This window comes from Phodopus roborovskii, unplaced genomic scaffold (assembly GCF_943737965.1).
Source record: "Phodopus roborovskii unplaced genomic scaffold, PHOROB, whole genome shotgun sequence".
Classification (NCBI taxonomy): domain Eukaryota; kingdom Metazoa; phylum Chordata; class Mammalia; order Rodentia; family Cricetidae; genus Phodopus; species Phodopus roborovskii.
The window spans coordinates 14,752,310-14,771,451 of record NW_026126525.1 but is presented as its reverse complement, the minus strand read 5'-3'; the positions used below and the strand labels follow the sequence as shown (position 1 = coordinate 14,771,451).

Here is a 19,142-nt window from a genome sequence, read left to right as displayed (position 1 = left end):
AATCTTCTCTCTAAGTATGGCTTATTTTTCTCAGTTTGTCCCAGTTCTCAGTCTCTGTTCTGCTGCTGATTGGATGAAAAAATAGAAAAAGTTACTGTGTAAAACCTTATCCCCAGTAGAATGACTTCTTGAACTTTTTTGATCTTTATTTTTGCAACTCAGCAGCTTCTTTCTCTTCATTCTAGTCAACATAACCACAGGTCATGAGAAACTAGGGCAGAGCAGACCTCTAGGGGTTACCCAATGTAAGCCCCTCTTGGTATAAAAGGATGAGGCTGAGGCTGCAAGAGTTAAGGGGCCAGTAATTTAGCTCATTGGCAGGGTATTTGTCAAGCATATGCAAAGCCTGGATTCTAGCAGAGAATAAACTGGGCATGATGGTGCACACCTGAAATCCCAGAATTTGGGAGATGGAGGCAGTAGGTCCAGAAGTTCAAGGTCATCCTCTGTTCCTTATCAAGTTAAGGTCAGCCAAGGCTACATGGGACCCCGTCTCAATAAACAAAACCACAAACCAACCAAACAAAAGAAGTTCAGATAAGGTGACATAGATACCAGATGGCAGATATGTGAAGAGAATCAATAATTCTCGGTTTCTAGTTTAATATTCTTTGATTTTCTTAAACCTATGGCCTATATACCCTATGCCTGTGGGCAAGAACCAAACACCAGCCACTGGGTGGAATTATACCATAGCCGAGTGAAATTTGAAAAGGAATTCTATGTTTCAAGAATTCAGTTCTTTGAGTTAACCAAATACTGAGTGATGACACCATGCTCATAGACATAGCTGGCATGTGGTTCTTTTGTGATTTAATGTAGAGATATCATGAGTTGAAATGACTGTTGACTTGTCTACTTTTCCATAGGCCACCACACCATCTACATCGGGGTCCATGTGCCCAAGAGCTACCGGAGAAGGAGACGTCACAAGAGAAAGGCAGGGCATAAGGAAAAGAAGGAAAAGGAAAGAATCTCTGAGAACTACTCAGACAAATCTGATGTGGAAAATGCCGATGAGTCCAGCAGCAGCATCCTCAAGCCGCTCAGTGAGTATTCTGTCTCAGCCCCATTCTCTGGCTCATTAACCCTCAGCAAGATGCTTCCCAGAATCTCATGGCCAATGTAGAGGGCATCAGGAATCCTGGGGTGGTCTGTTTAACCAGTGATGCCTGTAGCCATGCTCCTGGAGCCAACAAGTTGATCTGAGAGCTCATGTGCAAGACTCTGAGTTGATGGAGGAGAGATGTGAGCAAGTGTAGTCACAAATGGCACTTGTACATCTGGACAAGTGAGTTAGGGCAGAGTTTCAAGGATGATGCAGTAGTTAACTACAGCAATCATCAGTTAGAGGTTCTTTGGGTTGGATTCTGCTTAGATATAGGTTCTGTTGAGGCACTAGGTGAAGATGAGAGTGCATGTGTGTATATGCTCATTTTCCAAATGTCACAGTCACAGGTGACAGTTAACTGGATTGTGGGCCAGGTCAATGATTTAAAAAGGAGTATCAGAGAGGCATTGCATAGTGCAGAGAGGAATGTTGTGACACGGTTTTCAAAGGTCGAACATCGTAGATTTTATGCATTGTATAAAATGTTAAGACGGAGTAGCAGGAGATCAAAGAACACCCTTGGACTCAAGTGACAAGTAGGTTGTGGGTTTAGGCGTATGTTTATGCTGTGCTATGTTTGTTGAGTGTGGAACCTCTTTGATAAACGGGGAGCCTTATATCTGGAAAGGGAATGAATCTGTACAGGGGAAATGAGCGCCAGTTGTGGAAGATTCCCGAAGAAGACTGGCTTAGTGGCAGCTTTCCTGCTGGCAGGGCTTTGTGCATTCTTCATCTCTTGCAGAAACCCATATCCTGCAATAAAATGCATTATGGGTGGCACAGATAAAGATCAAGTTCAGTCATTGCAGGTGATGACAGGTCAAAGTAGAATGAACAGCTCACGGGTGCTGAGAAGTGAATTTACAGCATTAAATTAAGAAGGGTGTGAAGGGTGGTGGTGTTAATCTTTTATAGCCTCAGCACTGGAACAAAGCAGGTGGCTTAGGAAGCTAGACAAGTCCCACTCTTAAGAGGAGTGACACAGATGAACCACTGAGTTAATATTAAGTGTTGAAGAATTTGGAAGTGGACTTCTAATCCAAAAAGGGAGTTGAGTGAGTCTGAGATGTAGGAGGGAACAGAGGGCAGGTGACTAAAGCTGTGTTATTTTCATTGGAATGTCAGGGAAACTTTTTCTAAAGGGATTCTTCATGATATATCACCTAAAATAATAGTATCTATTTTAAGCCAAATCCTCAAAATGCATTTAAAGAGGGTTATGACTAGCAGCTTGGAGAAAAAGATAATATCCCACTCCAAATAGTTTCTCTGTTTTTACTGTCTGTTTCTCTCTGTTTACTGTCTACTTTGGCATGACACCAGCCAGCATCAAAGAGGGCTGCTACTGAGCACGTGTGAGATTCCCTCTCCCCCACCCACTCCGTTCCTTTTCTCTTCCCTCTTCTTCTTTGCCCCCCTCCCTTCCCTCTTTCTCTGTCCCTTGCCCTTCTCTTTTCTCCCTCTTTTGAAGACATCTCTTATTCTTTAGCTAATAACAAGAGTGTGTCACTGTCTATATTAAGAGATAGATAGATAGATAGATAGAGAGAGAGAGAGAGAGAGCGAGCACAACTCGATGTGCCATGCTTTGTTGACTCCCATGGGAGGCCTGCCCCTTTCTGAATGGAGATGGAGGAGGAGTAGATGGGGCCGTGAAGGGAGGTGGGGGGGAGGGAATGGGAGGAGAGGAGGGACGCAAAACTGTGATTGGCATGTAACATAAGATAAAGAAAATACAAAAGGGAGAGAAACAAAGAGAGAGTGGAGAGTGTGAGACACACACACACACACACACAGAGACAGAGACAGAGAGAGAGAGACAGAGACAGACAGACAGACAGAGAAACACTCTAAACAAAAGTGCCAAGGGATAATTTAGAGTTGATAATGATGTACCAACTTTTTGGAAAGGCAATACAAATAGTGCTAGTAATACTCAGATAATTAGGAATGGGTAGCTCAGAAAGGTTTAGTTGAATGTGTGATAGTCATGGAATGTTGTTGCTCTCTGTGGCATTTGAGAGAGCGGTTTGAATATGGCATTCAAAATGAGTGATATAGTTTGTTCTGAGGGTGAATCTTCAGAGGTCTGTCCCTAGGCACACTGTTTTGTGTCTTAAGCTAGGTTTTGGAAATATTGTAAACAATGCTGTGGACCAATTGTTCAATGGGTGTAGGTTCCCTTGCAGCCCAAGTTGGCTTTGAGCTTGTTTGCTTTTTAGCCAAAGATGAACTTCTGATCATTCTGTCCCTATGTCCTGAGGAGCTGGGCTTCCAGGCCAGCCCTGGTTCATGTGACACTATGGACTGAGTTGAGGATCGCATGCATATCAACACCAAATGAATCATAGCTTAGTCAAAGGCATTATTAACCTCTTCTTTACATGCTTGTCATGATACTTTTGGCTCTGGTCATCCAATTTGATGCACGGGTCATCAGTTTCTCTGCTTCAGCATGGGTGCATCCAAATACAGAAAGGCTGGCACTGATGTGTCAGCATTTTTATGAGAAAATGCCCCTATGGGATGCCTGTCTCTTGTTCCATCATTGTCTTTCATGGGTAGCTGTGTTTTGCATCTAGGCCTTCTGAGTTCCTTGCATCTGTATACCTGTCACATCCTGAAGACAAGATGCTAGTGTGCTGCTTGAGAATCATGCAGAAATTTTATCTTTTGAGGAAAAAAAAAAAAAAAAAAACCCAAGCAACTCACAGGTAGATAGTACCTTGGAGAAAATCATCTCTGAGTTTCTCTGCCTTTACCTCCATGGGTGGTTCTGCAGTGCCTTCTGTTGACTGTACACCCAAACTCTGTCTGACTCTGTCCATTTTTCTGCGTGGCTGCTCTGGTTGGCTTTGCTTTGGAAGTCTTTCTCCAGTCAGTGTGGCATTGGTAATGGTGAAGTACGCGCTGGGACATGTCACTCCTGTGCTGATGGTTTCCCGTTCACCTTACAACAGAGTCCGTACTGTGCATCTGGCACACAGCATCCTTCCAGTCCTGCACTGTGCTATTCTCTCCTTACCCACTTCATTTTAATCATGCTGATGGTACAGTTCCTTGCTTCCAAGCTGCTTTGGACTCCAGAGCCTTTGCAGGTGCAATCCCAGCTTCCTGGAATGGGCACACCGTTCTTATCTCTGTTGGCTTTTTCCCTCTCTTCCACCTCTGTTTGTTTCCTTCATGATATGGGTTTCAAATAACTAGTTCTTCAGCATATAATTTTGTTTTGAGTGAATGCTAGAGTGTAAGTTCTGTAAGTGCAAGCAAGGGTGCAGTGTGTCTTGTTCATTTCCTGTGACTTCCTAGAGCTGTGTCAGATCCACAGAATATTTAATACGTGCTTACTGAGGAATACTGAAATGAGTGGGTTATTAACTAGGGAGAACACAAGCATTACTGTTAGTGTTCTAAGTCTCTCCCATCTTCTAAGTGAAAATCCAGGCTGTCCTAACACATCATCTCTCTGTCTTGCCTCCTTCCATGTAAAATTTCACCCTGACTTCTATTTGTTTTACTTTGGAAAATGCCTCATGAGTTCAGCTATTTCCAAAATGGTGTTTTGTTCTGGGTAGATGACTCCTAAGTGTGTAGTTTTGCCTGTTGGTTATAAGTGATGGGAAGAAATTGATCCACAGGGTACATCCATCCATCATATATACTTATGGATGTTCATCACTGCACACAGAAGTCAGGAAACTCTGCTTAGAAAGCCACTGTCAAGAAGCCCAGAATGGAACATTCAAAATCAGTTTTAAAGTGAATCAGCCAAATTTTTTCCAGTATTTAGGCATACTGGGAAGATGTCATAATTAACAAGTTCATTTAGCTTAGAATAGAGATGCATTTTCTCTCTTCCTTCCATCACTTCTGGCATCAAGAGAGGGTTTCTAAAAAGTTGGTATGTGTTTGATCCTTACATGCTTGGAGCTATAAGGATGAAGTTTCAAATCCCGCCCCCCTGAGCTCTGCAGCCCTGTGTCTTTACATGACTTCTGTTCCCAGGGTGGTGTCAGAACCGGTGTCCCAGCTGGGGATACTGGGGGAGAAAAGTAGTGTGTGTGTGTGTGTGTGTGTGTGTGTGTGTGTGTGTGTGTGCGCGCGCGCGCGTGCACGCATGTATGCTCCACACTGAGCAACAGGGAGATCAAGGATGAGCAGAAGAATAAAGTGGAAGAACAGGCAGGAGGAAAGACAAGGGAATGAGGAGGTGGCGTGGAGTGGGTGGTGGAGTGAAAAGTTAGATTGTGCTCTTTCTTAAAAATAATCCTTTACCTCCTCCACCATGCACTCCCCCCCCCACCCCAAGTTAGCAGCTGTCATCCTCTGAGGCGTGCCCAAAATGCAAGGGAAGGATGGTCCGGGCTGCTAGGATCCAGAAGCAGAGCTCAGCTCCTCATGGTGATGGCTCTGGCCTTTGCACTTTACATTTTGTTAGTGTCCTGGAAGGTGTCTAGGAGAACCCCAGGCCACTTTGTGACTGCAGACTCTGTGAAGCAGTGTCAGATGTTAGGAGACAGACAGGTACAGACTGAACATCATGCTCCATGTATCGACATGCCGTGTGGTGTGTTTCTGGGCCAGCTGGAGCCTGTAGCAGTGCAGAGGTCCTGGCTGCCTCCTGTCTGCAGGTCTGCCCAAGATGGTGCAGTGCTGGATCAGTGGGTGTGGATGGATAGTCTTGTGGTCTTGTATGCTTTCTAACTCTTTGTTTGTGCACCAGAATGGATGGATTTATGCTAGCTCACATTGTTCTCTGAGCCAGGGACAATGGATGCCAGTCTGTGATCCAGGGAGTTTCAGGAAACTGAAACAGAGAAATGGGCAGTTGCTTCTGTTTGGGGCATCCAGGTAAATGAACAGAGTAGCTTTTTACAGGAGCCAAGAATATTTGGTTTTTGCTATTTGTCTTCCGCATTCCCTGTGCCCTTCTCCAGCATGGCCTCACACTACCTTAGTACATTTCTTCTTCTCCTTCTCCTTCTTCTGTAATGTTTTTACATATGATCCTTGATTTCAATATTATAAAGTATAATTTCCTTAATTTCTGTATGCCAGTGACAGATGACTGGCTCTACAGAAAAGAGGTGAGTCTGTCATGTGTGAGACGAGGTAGCCTGCAGAGCAGTCACAGAAGAATCAGGCTGCCACTCCCATCCTCTTTTCTACTTTCTAGAAGTAGGATGGACATCTCTTCTTTAGGTCTGAGAACAGAAGCCTTGCATAGACAAACTAACTGAAAGCTTAAACTTACATTTTCAGAAGGAGGCCTGTGGTCCTGTACTCCCTTCCAATGACGAGCTAGAAACCCGCTTTGTATTGTCAGAGTAAATTCAGAGCTGTTTTGCCTTGCACTCTACTTCCCTCATTTGTCAGGGATCATAGTGACAACAAACAAGTTCAGCATCTGGTTGACAATACTCATTATAAAAGTGTATATGTATGTATGTGTCTGGGGAAGGGGGGCGGGCACACTCACATTAGTGTTCACACATTTCCACTTGTGGCATAATATGACATGGATGTCAGAAGACACCTTCCATGGGTAGGTTCTCTCCTTCTACTGTGTGGGTTCCAAGGATTGAACTCAGATCCTTGGGCTTGGCAGCAGGCAGCTTGACCAGCAGAGCCATCTGCAGACCTATCAGTGATTGCTTAGAGCCATTCTGCATACCTTTTGCAATCTTTTTTTTTTTTAAATTTTTTTTCTTTTACATGTGGATCCAGTTCCCTCTTCCTCCCTCCTTCTTACCCTCTCTCCCCCCTCATATACACCCTGACCACCCTCCCCTCCCATCCCCCCACCCCAATTCCATTTGTAGGGCTATGCAATCCAGGTGGGGTCATGTAAATCTGTCAAGTCATTTGAAGTAGGGACTAGGACTTCTCTCCTGTCTCTAGGTTAAGGGCGTATCCCTCCATGGTCGATGTGTTAGCAAGGTCCTTTTTGTGCACCAGGAGTGCATCCTGGTTCCACTGTCTGAGGTCCCTTAGACTTCTCAGTCCTTCTGGCTGAGACCCATATTCGGGGGGCCTGAGTCAGTCCCATGCTGGCTTCCCAACTATCAGTCTGGGGGCCAGTTAGCTCCTCCTTGTTCAGGTTAGCTGTCTCTATATGTTTCTGCAACCTGGTCTTGTCCTCTCCATCTGCATCTGGATTCTAGTCCAACTCAGTGTTTAGTTATGTGTGTTTGCTTCTGTTTCCAACAAGTACTAGATGAGGGCTCCATGATGGTGGATACGATCTTATTTCCCCTCATCTGCATGCAGACAATGATAAACGCTTCAGGCTGGACTTGGTGAAGACCAATTCTCTATTGTTAGCAATTACTGTTCTCTAAGCCCTTTCAGCCTTGTCTTCCCCAAGTTGCCAGTATTCCTGCACTTTTACTGTTGACTTGGCGCCTGGCTCTCAGTAGATCCTTTGGCCTCGCCAGTGGGTGTCAGTCTGGGTGTAGACTGGCAGGTGGAAGTCCCAAGCAGCTGAGGATTTCTAGGGGTGGCTCAGGAGACTACTGAGCTGCTCCAATGTGTGGAAAACTTCCAGGAGCTAGTGCCTGCTTACCGTGTTCTCCTCAAACTTAGTCTAGAGTCAATCTCTTCTATACCCTGAAAACCAATGGGCTCACTCTCTTCCATGAAAAGAATGCTTCTCTCTTCCTGTTTCTCAGTGAAATCCAAATGTTTAGGAATTTGAGGCAGAACGGCATTGAAAGGAAAAGGGTTTGCATGTGACACTGAGTTAGTTTGTGCAACAGTGCAGTGTGTCCTGTGGTTTGGGTAATTTATCCCACTGATATTAGTGGATATAAGATGACCACATCACAGTGCTCTGTCTTCTTGAGTATTTTAGGCAGTCTACAATCTCTGAAATGTGGTTCTCTCAGTCACCCTGATGTGCCCTCCAAATGGTAGTTCTTCATTTCCTGTTGCCATTGGCTATTCTATTCCAATAGTTATTCCAATCCACTATGCCACGAGTGAGATGTTATGAATAGTGTGTTTATGTGTTATGGGAGAGTTGATGCTGTTGCTATTTATAGAGACTCATGAGACCTCAGAGGGTTCTAGTATACTGCAGGTGCTGGGGGTTGTAGGGCTAAAGGAGTTGGTGACTTGGAGTGGAAAAGGGGGAAATCCAGAAGAGTGTTTGGAGCTTAAGATAGGCGATCTCTCTTTAGTGAGGTAAACAGAGTCTAAATGACTGATCCAGGCATTGCCACCTAAGCGGAATGCAGGATGTGTCCTGTGGTTTGGGGTTAAAGTTTGAAAGGCAGGAAGGTGGAGTGTGTGCATGTGACTGGAACTCAGTTGAAGAGTGACAGACACTGGCCAGGATCTTCTTGGAATGGTATTCTGTTTAGGAAACTTGTCACACAGAAGGAAGTAACTTTTGAAGGACATGGGTGCTTAATATCAGGGATTTAAATCCAAGGCTTTGTGAGTATGACCTGTAGAAGCAGAAGTAGCTGGGGTGAGAGACCAGGGCATACTCCATATATTCGCCAGAATTCTCCCGTGCTACAGTCTAGAGGCAGGCATGGCAGGCTCTTTTAATAGCATTCTCCCATACAGGAATCTTACTTAACTTTTATGGTCACATCTAGAGTCAAACTCTTAATTGTCTTTGGCTCTTTCCTGTTTCTTCTCATCCCTTCCTTTTGGTAATGCCTATTGCTTCTCTGGTTTCTCTTGTGTTTCCCCCTTGCTCTGAATTTCTGGCTAGTCTCTTCTTAGTCAAATGTGTCTTCTGGATTGGGATCCTCTTTGAAATAGAGGGGGTTGCTTGAGAAGGTGCTGCCAGGTACCTGAAGGGCTCATTCCATCAATTCTCTCCATGTAAAGAGAAACTCATTGTCGTCATTCCCCAAAGCAGGTGCCCAGCTTAGGGCTCGTAGATATTTAAGATGAAATTGACTTGGGTCAGGACTTGCTACTTTTATTCTTTTAAGTAGTTTAATGAGTTTTCAGCTGACCTTGTCTTAGGGAGGCCTTGTTGAGTTAGTTTGTATCAATTTTCAAGGTTTTGCATTTTTTTTTGAACACATGTGGTAGTACCTAAATTTGTCATAGAAGCTATCACATGAACCCTATAATGCCCCAGTCAGTGACTTACCCTTTTCAAATAGGTGTCATCTCTCCAGCTGTGTTGTTAGAGTCCCAAAGGTACCAGCTATATCATGGACAATAGTGTATCCTTTGAATGGATGACTAAATAGCATGTCAAAAATTACTTATTAGCCAAATCTATAGTCTATTCAAGAAAATAAAAATGTGGAGGTGTTATATGCAATTTAGTCAACATTAACAATCAGCTTGGTAAATAAATAGTTACTAACTTAATCCTGGTTGAAATAGGGTTAAAATAGTAATCACCAATGAACCCTCTAAATGATAGGTTCAATAATGGTTAATGAGAAAAGGCTAGGAAAAATATGATTATGCTTATATCTTCACAGCTTTGTTTTGCAATAACTAATTTACATTTAAATAAAATATTTACATGATTTCAAAAAGTGGATAAAAGTGTGTGTGTGCACACGTGTGTATGTGTGTATGTATGTATGTATTTTTCCTTATGAGGAAAATATTAAAATATGAAAATCTGCAGGACAATGGGGGATATCCAGAATGTTATTGGATGTCACAATTCTCTAAGGAACCAGAGAGCTTACTGAGTTGGTTGGTAAGCCTGGCTGTGTGGATGAATGATTGTTTAGTGTTCATGTCCCATGGTGAAGGGTGAGAGCTATATGGGAAAGAGGTTACTTACAGTCTCCAAGGCTGTTTGTGGAGTTTCTTACATAGAGAGCTTTAAGAATTGCCTTTACAGTCCCAATGGATAAATCTGTAAAACACTCCCTAAGGCTTAGGGAACATTATGGAAGAGAGGGTGGAAAGATTGTAGGAGCCAGCCAGAAGATCAGGAAGTTTGCTGTGACACTGTGTTTCCTAGTAATAGCAGAAGCCACACCCACAGAATCTTTCCAGCATGGCTGTCCAAGTGTGAGCTGAACAGGGCTGACACCAATGGACATGCCAGCTAGATGAGGAAAAGTCCATGAGGCCTCAACTCTATACAAAAAACTATAAGCAACTGAGGAAATCTGGGAGCTGGAGAAATGATCTTCTCCAGGAAAGGGCTTACCAATTTGTTGTCTGGTATCAAAAGATTAGCTGTGAAAACATGCATACAAGTAGCATTATACAGACTGAACAGGTTATGCATGTATATGTGAAATAACAATTAGTGAAATAGAGGTCCTCAATTTGAAGAAGGATAGGGAGAGGTATGTGCAAGTTTGTGGGGAGGAAAGGGAAGGGATAAATGTAATTATGTTATAGTCTCAAAAATTATATCAAAGAATTGGCTTTCTCCGAGTGTATATCTATCTGGCTTGCAGATTAAGGTTTATGTTAGTCTCAGAATGAATTTGAATGGTCTTTTTATGTCCTCAGAATTAAGACGATAACCTGAAACACCTCTGCATTCATGGATTCCTGACTTATTCTATTGTTTGCCAGTGAAGTAGAATTCCATTTACTTCTATAGTTTTTAATTGTTAAGCATGAGACATTTGATGATTTCCTGACTGAGGTAGCATAGTGATCCAGCGCTTTGGAAAGACTCACTCAATCTTAAGAGCATACAAATAACTGTAAGTTCCAGAGACAGCTCTTTGTTTAGTTCTATTTTACTACATCCTGTGAAACTGCTAAACACCATAAACAAACCAATAAAATAGGCGTATCACTAGGCCAGTGGCAGGGGCCCCAAAGGCTGACCAGGTCCATCATTTCAACCCGTTTCAAATAGCCTTGCTTGTAGATTTCTAGAAATAGTTTGTTTTCACTATGATTATGAGATTATTATAGTGAGTCTATTACTAAGCCTTTTGTTCTTAAACTGTATTGTTTCTTTGTACTGGTATAAAACTTGTCAGTAAGCCCTTTCTGATATTATGAGCTGTATAACAATGCTTTTCTTAGTACTTTAAATATTTTTTTTCCAGTTAGCACCAGCACACTATGATAAAGAACCCCAACTTTCTAAAATTTTGCCTGGAGACATAGATAGCTTCATGGTGGTACTTGCCTAGTATTCATGAGGCTCTTGGTTTGGTCCCTAGCACAAAAAAAAAAAAAAAAAAAAAAAAAAAAAAAAAAAGACTACTGTAGTCTTCTAGCAGCTCATTGAGTTTAACTCTACAGTTCAGTTTATATTCTGTATGGGAGGTTTCTCTGAGGATTAAGGTGTTCATGGTGCACTCTCTGCCTAGCTGCTACCCTCCGTGTCCACACCACTTGGCATTCTGCCTGATGACAGTGGAAACTCAGAGTGAGCAACGGGACTTTTTTTGGAAGACAGCTGGTACTAGGGGAATTTTTGTAGGCAATGAACCATTCTTTAATTGAAACCACTGGATGTGGTTAGTAGTTTATTTTAAAAACACCATATGTTAGTTCATTCCTATAGACTGTGACAATCATAGTACAATCAAAAGCTGTTTGTGACATTTCTGTTTAGTGTTCATAAAAGAGTGGCTGGCTTCCTTGAAATCCTGAACCCTGTGCCAAATGCCAGCACACCGACAATTACGATTTTACTTTCAGGCAATTGCACAACTCTTTAAGTATGTGGTAGGTTTTTATTTATATTTGTCACTTTCACTAATTTGACATTTTCTTAAGTGAAAAAATATTTTCCCAGATTTTTGTTAGGTAAACAAAACTTTTCCTCCTTTTTCCATGGTTCCCCTGAGAGGAGGAAGCAAGCTCATGCAAGCTAAGCTGTGCTTTGCATCTCCCCTTTGGCCAGAGAGCTGAGCTAGTGCATGATCTCATTGAAACATGATCTATTTGTATGAACTGTAAGCTTGTGGGCTTGTCATCATCCTTCATGGTACTGGGACAGTCACTCCGTTATCCACTATAATAGGGGAAAAAAGAGAGGCAGCCAGATCCCCAAGCCTTCTTTTCAGCACAATTCAGTTCAGTCTAGCTCTCTTAGATCAAATCCTTCTGTCCTTGTGCAGCTCAGGGTACGGGGCTGAAGGAATGATAGTGTCTTAAAAACTGATGGTTTATGGGAATGATGGCCCAAGCAAATATCTAAAACAGTGCAACAATTGCTACAGTGTAAGATGAGAGCATAGAAGAAAGTGCCAAGGTTGGTGGGGGATTTATAGTCTCCTAATCCCCCAAGTAGAGCCTTGAGGAGCAGGGATGTATCCTGAGTTAGAACAGGGAAGGGGAGGAGCTGGCTGTTTTCATTGCCTTTGCGTCCAGGAATGGACCTCCATAGCAGACGATGGAACTGAGAGGCTTCTACCAGAGTCCCCCTCTTCTTAGGATGAAATAATAATATTGTTTACATTCTGTATCTAAGCTGACTGACCATTAAAGTCCATATTTTGGGGGACTGTTTTCTAGTTTGCCTAATAGTCATATTTTGTTTTCTTCCTTACCTTCAGAACCCCCAGTTTGTTCACAGTGAAAATGTGCCAACTAAAATTCCTTTAAAGCTAATGGGTTGCCATATGGTTAAGTTTTGGCCAGCGAGCTGTAAGCTAAGTGTATTTCTTTATTTTGGAAAGATATATATTGGCTCCAGACAGAGATAAACAACATCCATATTTTACAGTGGGTATTGTGGATAAGCATTTTAGGTGGATTATTTGCTCCATAAGTAGTGAAAACTTGTCACTTCTAGGAAATCTTGTCATGGTTGATGATTAGCCAGAATAATTGACTGCTTACATTTGATGAGTCAGTTTGCGTATGTCAGTCATATATATTGATATCTGTCTTCTTTTCCTCCATATACAAAGGAGGATTATAGGAAAGGATAAGAGTGAATCTGTGTATAAAATGACCTGAATTTCATTGACAATATCTTGCTGATGATAATAATGTTTATAGAATACAAACTATTTTCTAGGTACCAATTCAATAGCTAAAAGTACATGATCTTAATTTTCCTCATGAAAATCATGAGGGCAGCCTCCTCCCTTTGGTCTTGAGGGCTCTGAAGTTCACGGATGTGGGTGGCTCAACTTCATACTGTTGGCGACTGGATTGCTGAGAGCCAGATACAGTATTTGTGACTAAGAGCATAGGCAAGAAGCCATTGCACCACAGTGATTGTGACAAAGGCTGGCACAGGCTCTTTGGCAATTCTGTGCTTGAGTGAATGAACTTTAGGAAGATCACTGTGTGCATCTAAATGTGACTGTTATCGTTGCCACCAGTTTGCTCGTACCGTAAGGTAGAGCAACCTATAAGGTACCGACACTAGGCAGAACGTATGAAGAAGACTTCTTTCCCCTCCACTATGCCCTCCAAGTTTAACCCAGGCATCTTCTAGACTTAGATGTGGAAGTCCTGGTGTATATCTTCTTTAAGTGATTATGTTTACTCTAGGGAAAATAAATAGATAAATTATAAACCAGATGTGATGAAAGAGTACAGGTAGATCTTACTATGGACTGATAATTTCCCTGCCAATCTGTTTATTTATTCTTTCCTAATGCCTGTCTGTCTACCTTTGTTTTTTCATTTATTCATAGTGTTTTCTTCCTTAAATTAAAAAAAGAAAAAAACATGCTTTGAAATTTGGTTGATTACTTTTGTTGCATCTCTGGCATGTTTTGAAAATAATTTGAGCGACTTGATTTCGTCACTCTTGTTTCCCTGCTCCAGGAAGGTCCTCAGTCCTCCAGCTTGTTCCAATTGAACAAATGAAGCCAGAAGGACTTCAGTAAGGACTCTGAGGGGACCCTCAGTATATCCAGCAAACCCTTAGCATCATGCCAGTGTGAGAAGTTAGAGATGCCTCGTTAATGTATATAGAGCAGTGGTTCTCAACCTTCCCAATGCTGTGACCCTTTAATACAGTTCTTCTTGTTGTAGTGACTTCCCTCCCTCCATAAAATTATTTTCATTGCTATTTAATACTTTAATTTTGCTATTGTTATGAATTGTAATGTAATACCTCATATGCAATACCTATGAAAGATCATTTGAGCCTTCTCACCCCAAAAGGGGTTGAGACCCACAGGTTGAGAAACAATGATCTTAACCATTATCTAGAATATTCATTAGAGGTGTCTCAAGTGCTGTGTTAAGGATAGTGAGAAAATTTAAAAAGACATGTGCTTCCCTTGGGGAGACTCTAGTCTGGTAGTTGCCAATCTGACATTCACAGAAATAGATGGTAAAATGTACCAGTGGTTAGTGCTCTGACAGTCTGAGGCTCATGGTGTTGTCAGACTCATTAATAGGATTTGTTCACAGTGAAATGGTTAGGGAAAGATGCTATAAGAAGTCAGGGTTGAGCTAAGGAAGAGAAAAGGTCCTAGACAAGCTGTGGGCCAGGAAGAAGGGTGGTGATTCGGAGCAGATTTAATCAAGATGAGCCACAGCACCAAGCAAGCAGAAACAGCCCAATGGAAAAAGAGTTTGATTTGGAAAATAATCGAGTTACCTATGGCTGGTGTGTGAGAAGATTTAGAATTTCCAGTGTGTGGTAAATGTCCATTGCGTAAGGCACACAGTAAGTTAAAATACTGCTTTTAAATTTACTTTGAGAAGAAACTTGTGTTAATTTTTTTTAAAAAAGAATCCTCAAAATGACCTCTAACTTCTTCCTCATACATGCTGTTTCCTGAAATTCTGATGTGCCAAATAAAGCATCTCCCAGTAAATTACTAGTGAGTCTAGCAAAAGCTTTCGTTATCAGTATATGAAATCAGAACTTGCCTTTTCTAGTGCACAACGAGTTTTGCCTATTTTGACAGAATACACAATTGACAGCCAAGGAAAATCCTCTGAGGGCACCAGTTCTACCAACCGGAGATGTAGAGCATGGAGGTAAAGAAGATTCCAGATGAAGATGAATGCTCAGTAGCATTGACTAAGTCAGACACAGACCTTTTCTATCTGTGACTCACATGGATCAAGTGACAGGTCAAGAGGACACAAAGGCCTGGTCCCGCCTCAGTTTACTTGACTATTCCCTTCCAGGATCACTTCACACAGCTCACCCAAGTATAGAGGCATATCTACCATATGATTTATACCAGGGCTTTGGTTTGTTAGTTAATTTTGCCACAGTCAGGCCCAGAAGAGAAATGGGTGCTACAAAGGCATTTATTTTTTCTAACCTGACAAAATGTGGAATGGCAGTATATTTTTTCTTTCATTGCACTTTTGATGTCTGTGATCAGGAAATGTGTTTTTCCTGAAAAGAAATCAGAAAGGGCCTGGGAGGGCAGCATTGCCCTGTTGAGTGTGTTTTCAAGAGTGCTTTTCATGCGTCCCGACATTGCCTGGCCACCATCCTGTCCCCTTTGCCCCTGCTCTCACTTTTCTGTCAGAGTTATTTTGGATGGAATCGAAAGTTATTCTGAGTCCTTTGGGTGAAGTTCAAAGCCCATTCAGGGAGTCAGTTAAGCTGAGTTACCATACATTACAAAACATTTTATTTTACTTTTGTGGTCTAAAAAACCCAGAGAGACTTCCATACATAAAACTCTTAATTGTTCCATAACTCCAGTTGCAAAAGATATCCCTACTGTAGAAACGTAGTCACAGTTTCCCACAGGCTTATCTCTTTGCCTGGGATCATGCTGTCTCTTTTGGATGAGTGGGGATTTTGACGAAGTCCAAAGACTTCTGGCCTGGATCCATCTATATGAGTGGCTCCCAACCTGTGGGTCATGATCTCCACAGGGGTTGCCTATCAGATATCCTGTCTATCAGATATTTACATTATGGTTTACAACAGTAGGAAAATTACAGTTCTCTAGTAACAACAAAAATAATTTTATGGCCGGGGGTCACTACAACATAAGGAACTGTATTAAAGGGCTACAATATTAAGAAGGTGTAGAACCACTGCTCTTTACCCTATCATGAAGCTGGAATACTGGAGTGATCAGACTGAAAACCAGGGGCATGTGATAGGCGCAATCAAATGCTAGATGATTCCATTATTCATTTCTCCAGAGCTTAGTGTATTCAAAGTTAGAAAATCACAGCTATGAATAGTTAGGTTCCACTTGATTGGTCTAAAGTCAACTGAATCCTAGAGGAGACTCCTTTGGAGATGTGTTGCCTTGGAGATACGGGAACGTAAGTGTGTTGTAACAGCTTTCACTGAGGTTGAAATTCCAGCAGTTGGCTGGCGGTTGTGTCTTTGTGAAGGGCACGGACACATTGTAATTGGGCTTTTTCCATTGCTTATCAGTCTGCTGTAGCTGTACTTAGTACAGCAGTCACCAGTTTTCCCAGCTGCCTTTCAGAAACCCTTTGTTGTTTTCATTTCGTTGAGTTCAGAACCTGCAGAAATCACTTCATGTGCACTGTGTTATCCTAGCCTACCAATGGTGTATTAGGAAGCCACATAGACGTCAGTAGGAACTCATAACTTCTGAGTAAGGCTTTTGGCCTTATAAAGACAGCCTTTATCTTTTGTGGGATATTTGTACACTGTGTGAAGATGTATTGCTGTGATTGGTTTAATAAAGAGCTGAATGGCCAACAGCTAGGCAGGAGGTATAGGTGGGACTTCTGAAAGTAAGAGGAAGAGGGAGAAGATATTCGAGGTGTGGGGAAGACTCCAGTGAGATGTGGAGGGAGTCAGATATACAAAATGAAAGAAAGGTGCAAAGCCACAAGACAAAATGTAGATTAATAAAAATGGGTTAAGTTAAGTTATAAGAACTAGTTAGAAACAAACCTAAACTAAGGCCAAGCTTTCATAATTAATAAGCCTCCATGTTGTGGCCTAAAGAAAAATCCAACTATACATCTCTGTGATTGTGTTTGGTTTTCTTAATAACCTTGGAGCAAATCTAAAGACAATGTTATACCCTTCTCTTACAAATGAAGAAAGATTACTTTCTCTGTCTCTCTCTTTGTGTTTCTCTGTCTTTCTGTGTGTCTCTCTGTCTCTCTCTGCCTCTCTCTCTCTCTCTCTCTCTCTCTCTGAGACAATCTCCTATAGCACAGGCTGGCCTAAAACTCACTATGTTTTAGGGGATGGCCTCAAACTTAGGATGCTCACACTTTCACCTGAGTGCTAGAATTACAGAGTAGGGGGTACCAGGCCTGGTTTATGTGATGCTTGGGGATCACATCCACAGTCTTCTGCTTACTAGGAAAGCACTCTACTAACTGTGTTACATACCTGAGCCCTTAGATTTCAGTTTGTGTAATGTGTGAGTATGGAGTGATAGACATGTAGTATGAAGTTGCTGTGAGGTTTCAGTGAGTTATGCTGCTCTCAGAAGGCACCAGCAAGAAATCAGGCTTTGGGCTTATTAGTTATTATGCTGACTTACTTTGTTTTATTCATACATTAACAAAGAACAGAGCTGGGTCTTTGAATTCTGCTCCTACTTCATCACCTTTGAAAACAGCAGCAACTCCTTGTCTTTCTTCTTCATGGGGAAGCAGTAGATAGACTAAATTATTAGTGACTGAGGACAATGGGGTTTTGAACTAAAGATTTAGAGATTCTGTAGGCATATTTGAATTCCTAGACAAGTCAGCAAATTATTCTAAAAACGGAGAAACACCTACCATCCCTATTATTAAGAGCTGCTTGCTTCTAGCCCAAATCTAACTTTAAAAAGAAAAACAGAAAACATACCCAACTCTCTCTGGATGACATTAATAATATGCAGGCACTTTGGGATACAGCAGTAGATGTCTTGTGTATAGTTAGTTGTCAGAGGCGCACACCATCTTCCTTCTTGTTATCATTGACATGAAGAGAGTGTTGGGACTCAGCCCACAGGCTCACTGGGCAGCAAACCATTTGTGCTGTCTTCCAAGTCAATCAGTTTATGACTAAAAACTAAGCAATGTACTGTATTAAAAAATATGGATAAACAAATATTCTCTGAGTTGGAATGATTCCCTGGAGAGCACACTTATTTTCATCATATCTCTTTTCTTTCAGAGAGTCTTACTAGAGCATTCTAGAGAGTTTGATATGGAAGGGTGGTTGCCTCTGCCCTCTTCACTGTGCACCCACCCAACTTGCCTGCAGGGGTCCTCAGTGTTGCATAATAGTTGAGTCTGTGCACTTTCACTTGTTTGAATATTCTTCTTCTTTGATTAGAAACAGAACATTCATCAGCCTTTATATAGCATGTGGCAGGTTCAAAGTGTGCTTGCATGCATACCTTATCCTGGGAGGTCTTCAGAGATGACTCCTGCTCTCTGCGAGAAAATACCAATCAGAAGGATGAAATGAATTAAGCAAGGAGAGGGACAAGTGTGAGATACACTCAGGCTGGGAGCTTTTTTGGTCATGCTTATTTTATAACTTTCCCTGAAGTTGAATAGCTAATAGCTGCTCATGCTGCACAAAAGATTTGAGATGACTTGTACTTCCATTATATAAAACTATGGTGAAAACAGAAATTAAAACCAAGGAGGACATAGGATATGCAGAACCATTACGTCCAGTGTTGTTCCTGGAGTTGAATTTAATTTGCCTGAGATTCCTGGCAGCCAGGATGAAAAGACAAACATAATCAGTTGTATATTATTTCGTATCATGAAAGGAAAAGCATACTAAGGAGAAGTAGAGGTTTTATTAGGATTATATTCTAGAGGGATGGTTTCACTGCAGCTTTAGATAAGAGGCAATAAGAATAATAGTAGATAAGGTTCTTCTTCTGGTTTCATTCTGTTGCTGTGACAACGCATGCTGACAAAAGCAACAAAGGGGAGGGAAGGGTTTATGTCAGCTTATAGGTCACAGTCCATTGCTGAGGATGCTAGGGCAGAAACTGTGGAAGAATACTCCTTGTTGACTCATTAACAGATCCATGCTTAGGAAGCCTCTTTAGCCCAGGATCACCTGCCTAGGGACTGGAGCCTCCCACAGTGGGCTGGGTCTTCCTAAATCAGTTAATCAAGATAATGCTCTGTAGATATGTATGTCCACAGGGAGTCTGATCTCGGTAATCCCTTAGTTGAGACACCCCTCTCCCCAGGTGTCTCTAGGGCTGTT

General features: G+C 41.9%; 1 protein-coding gene across 2 annotated transcripts in view; it reads left to right on the top strand.

Moving 5' to 3' along the window:
• The window catches only part of Slc4a4 (solute carrier family 4 member 4), a 321,804-nt gene that overhangs the window by 63,163 nt on the left and 239,499 nt on the right, over positions 1-19,142 (top strand). For both annotated transcript variants that reach the window (XM_051198120.1, XM_051198119.1), the window contains exon 3: positions 870-1,049. In XM_051198120.1, coding sequence (XP_051054077.1) covers positions 870-1,049 — 180 coding nt within the window. The remainder of the gene's footprint in view (positions 1-869; positions 1,050-19,142) is intronic.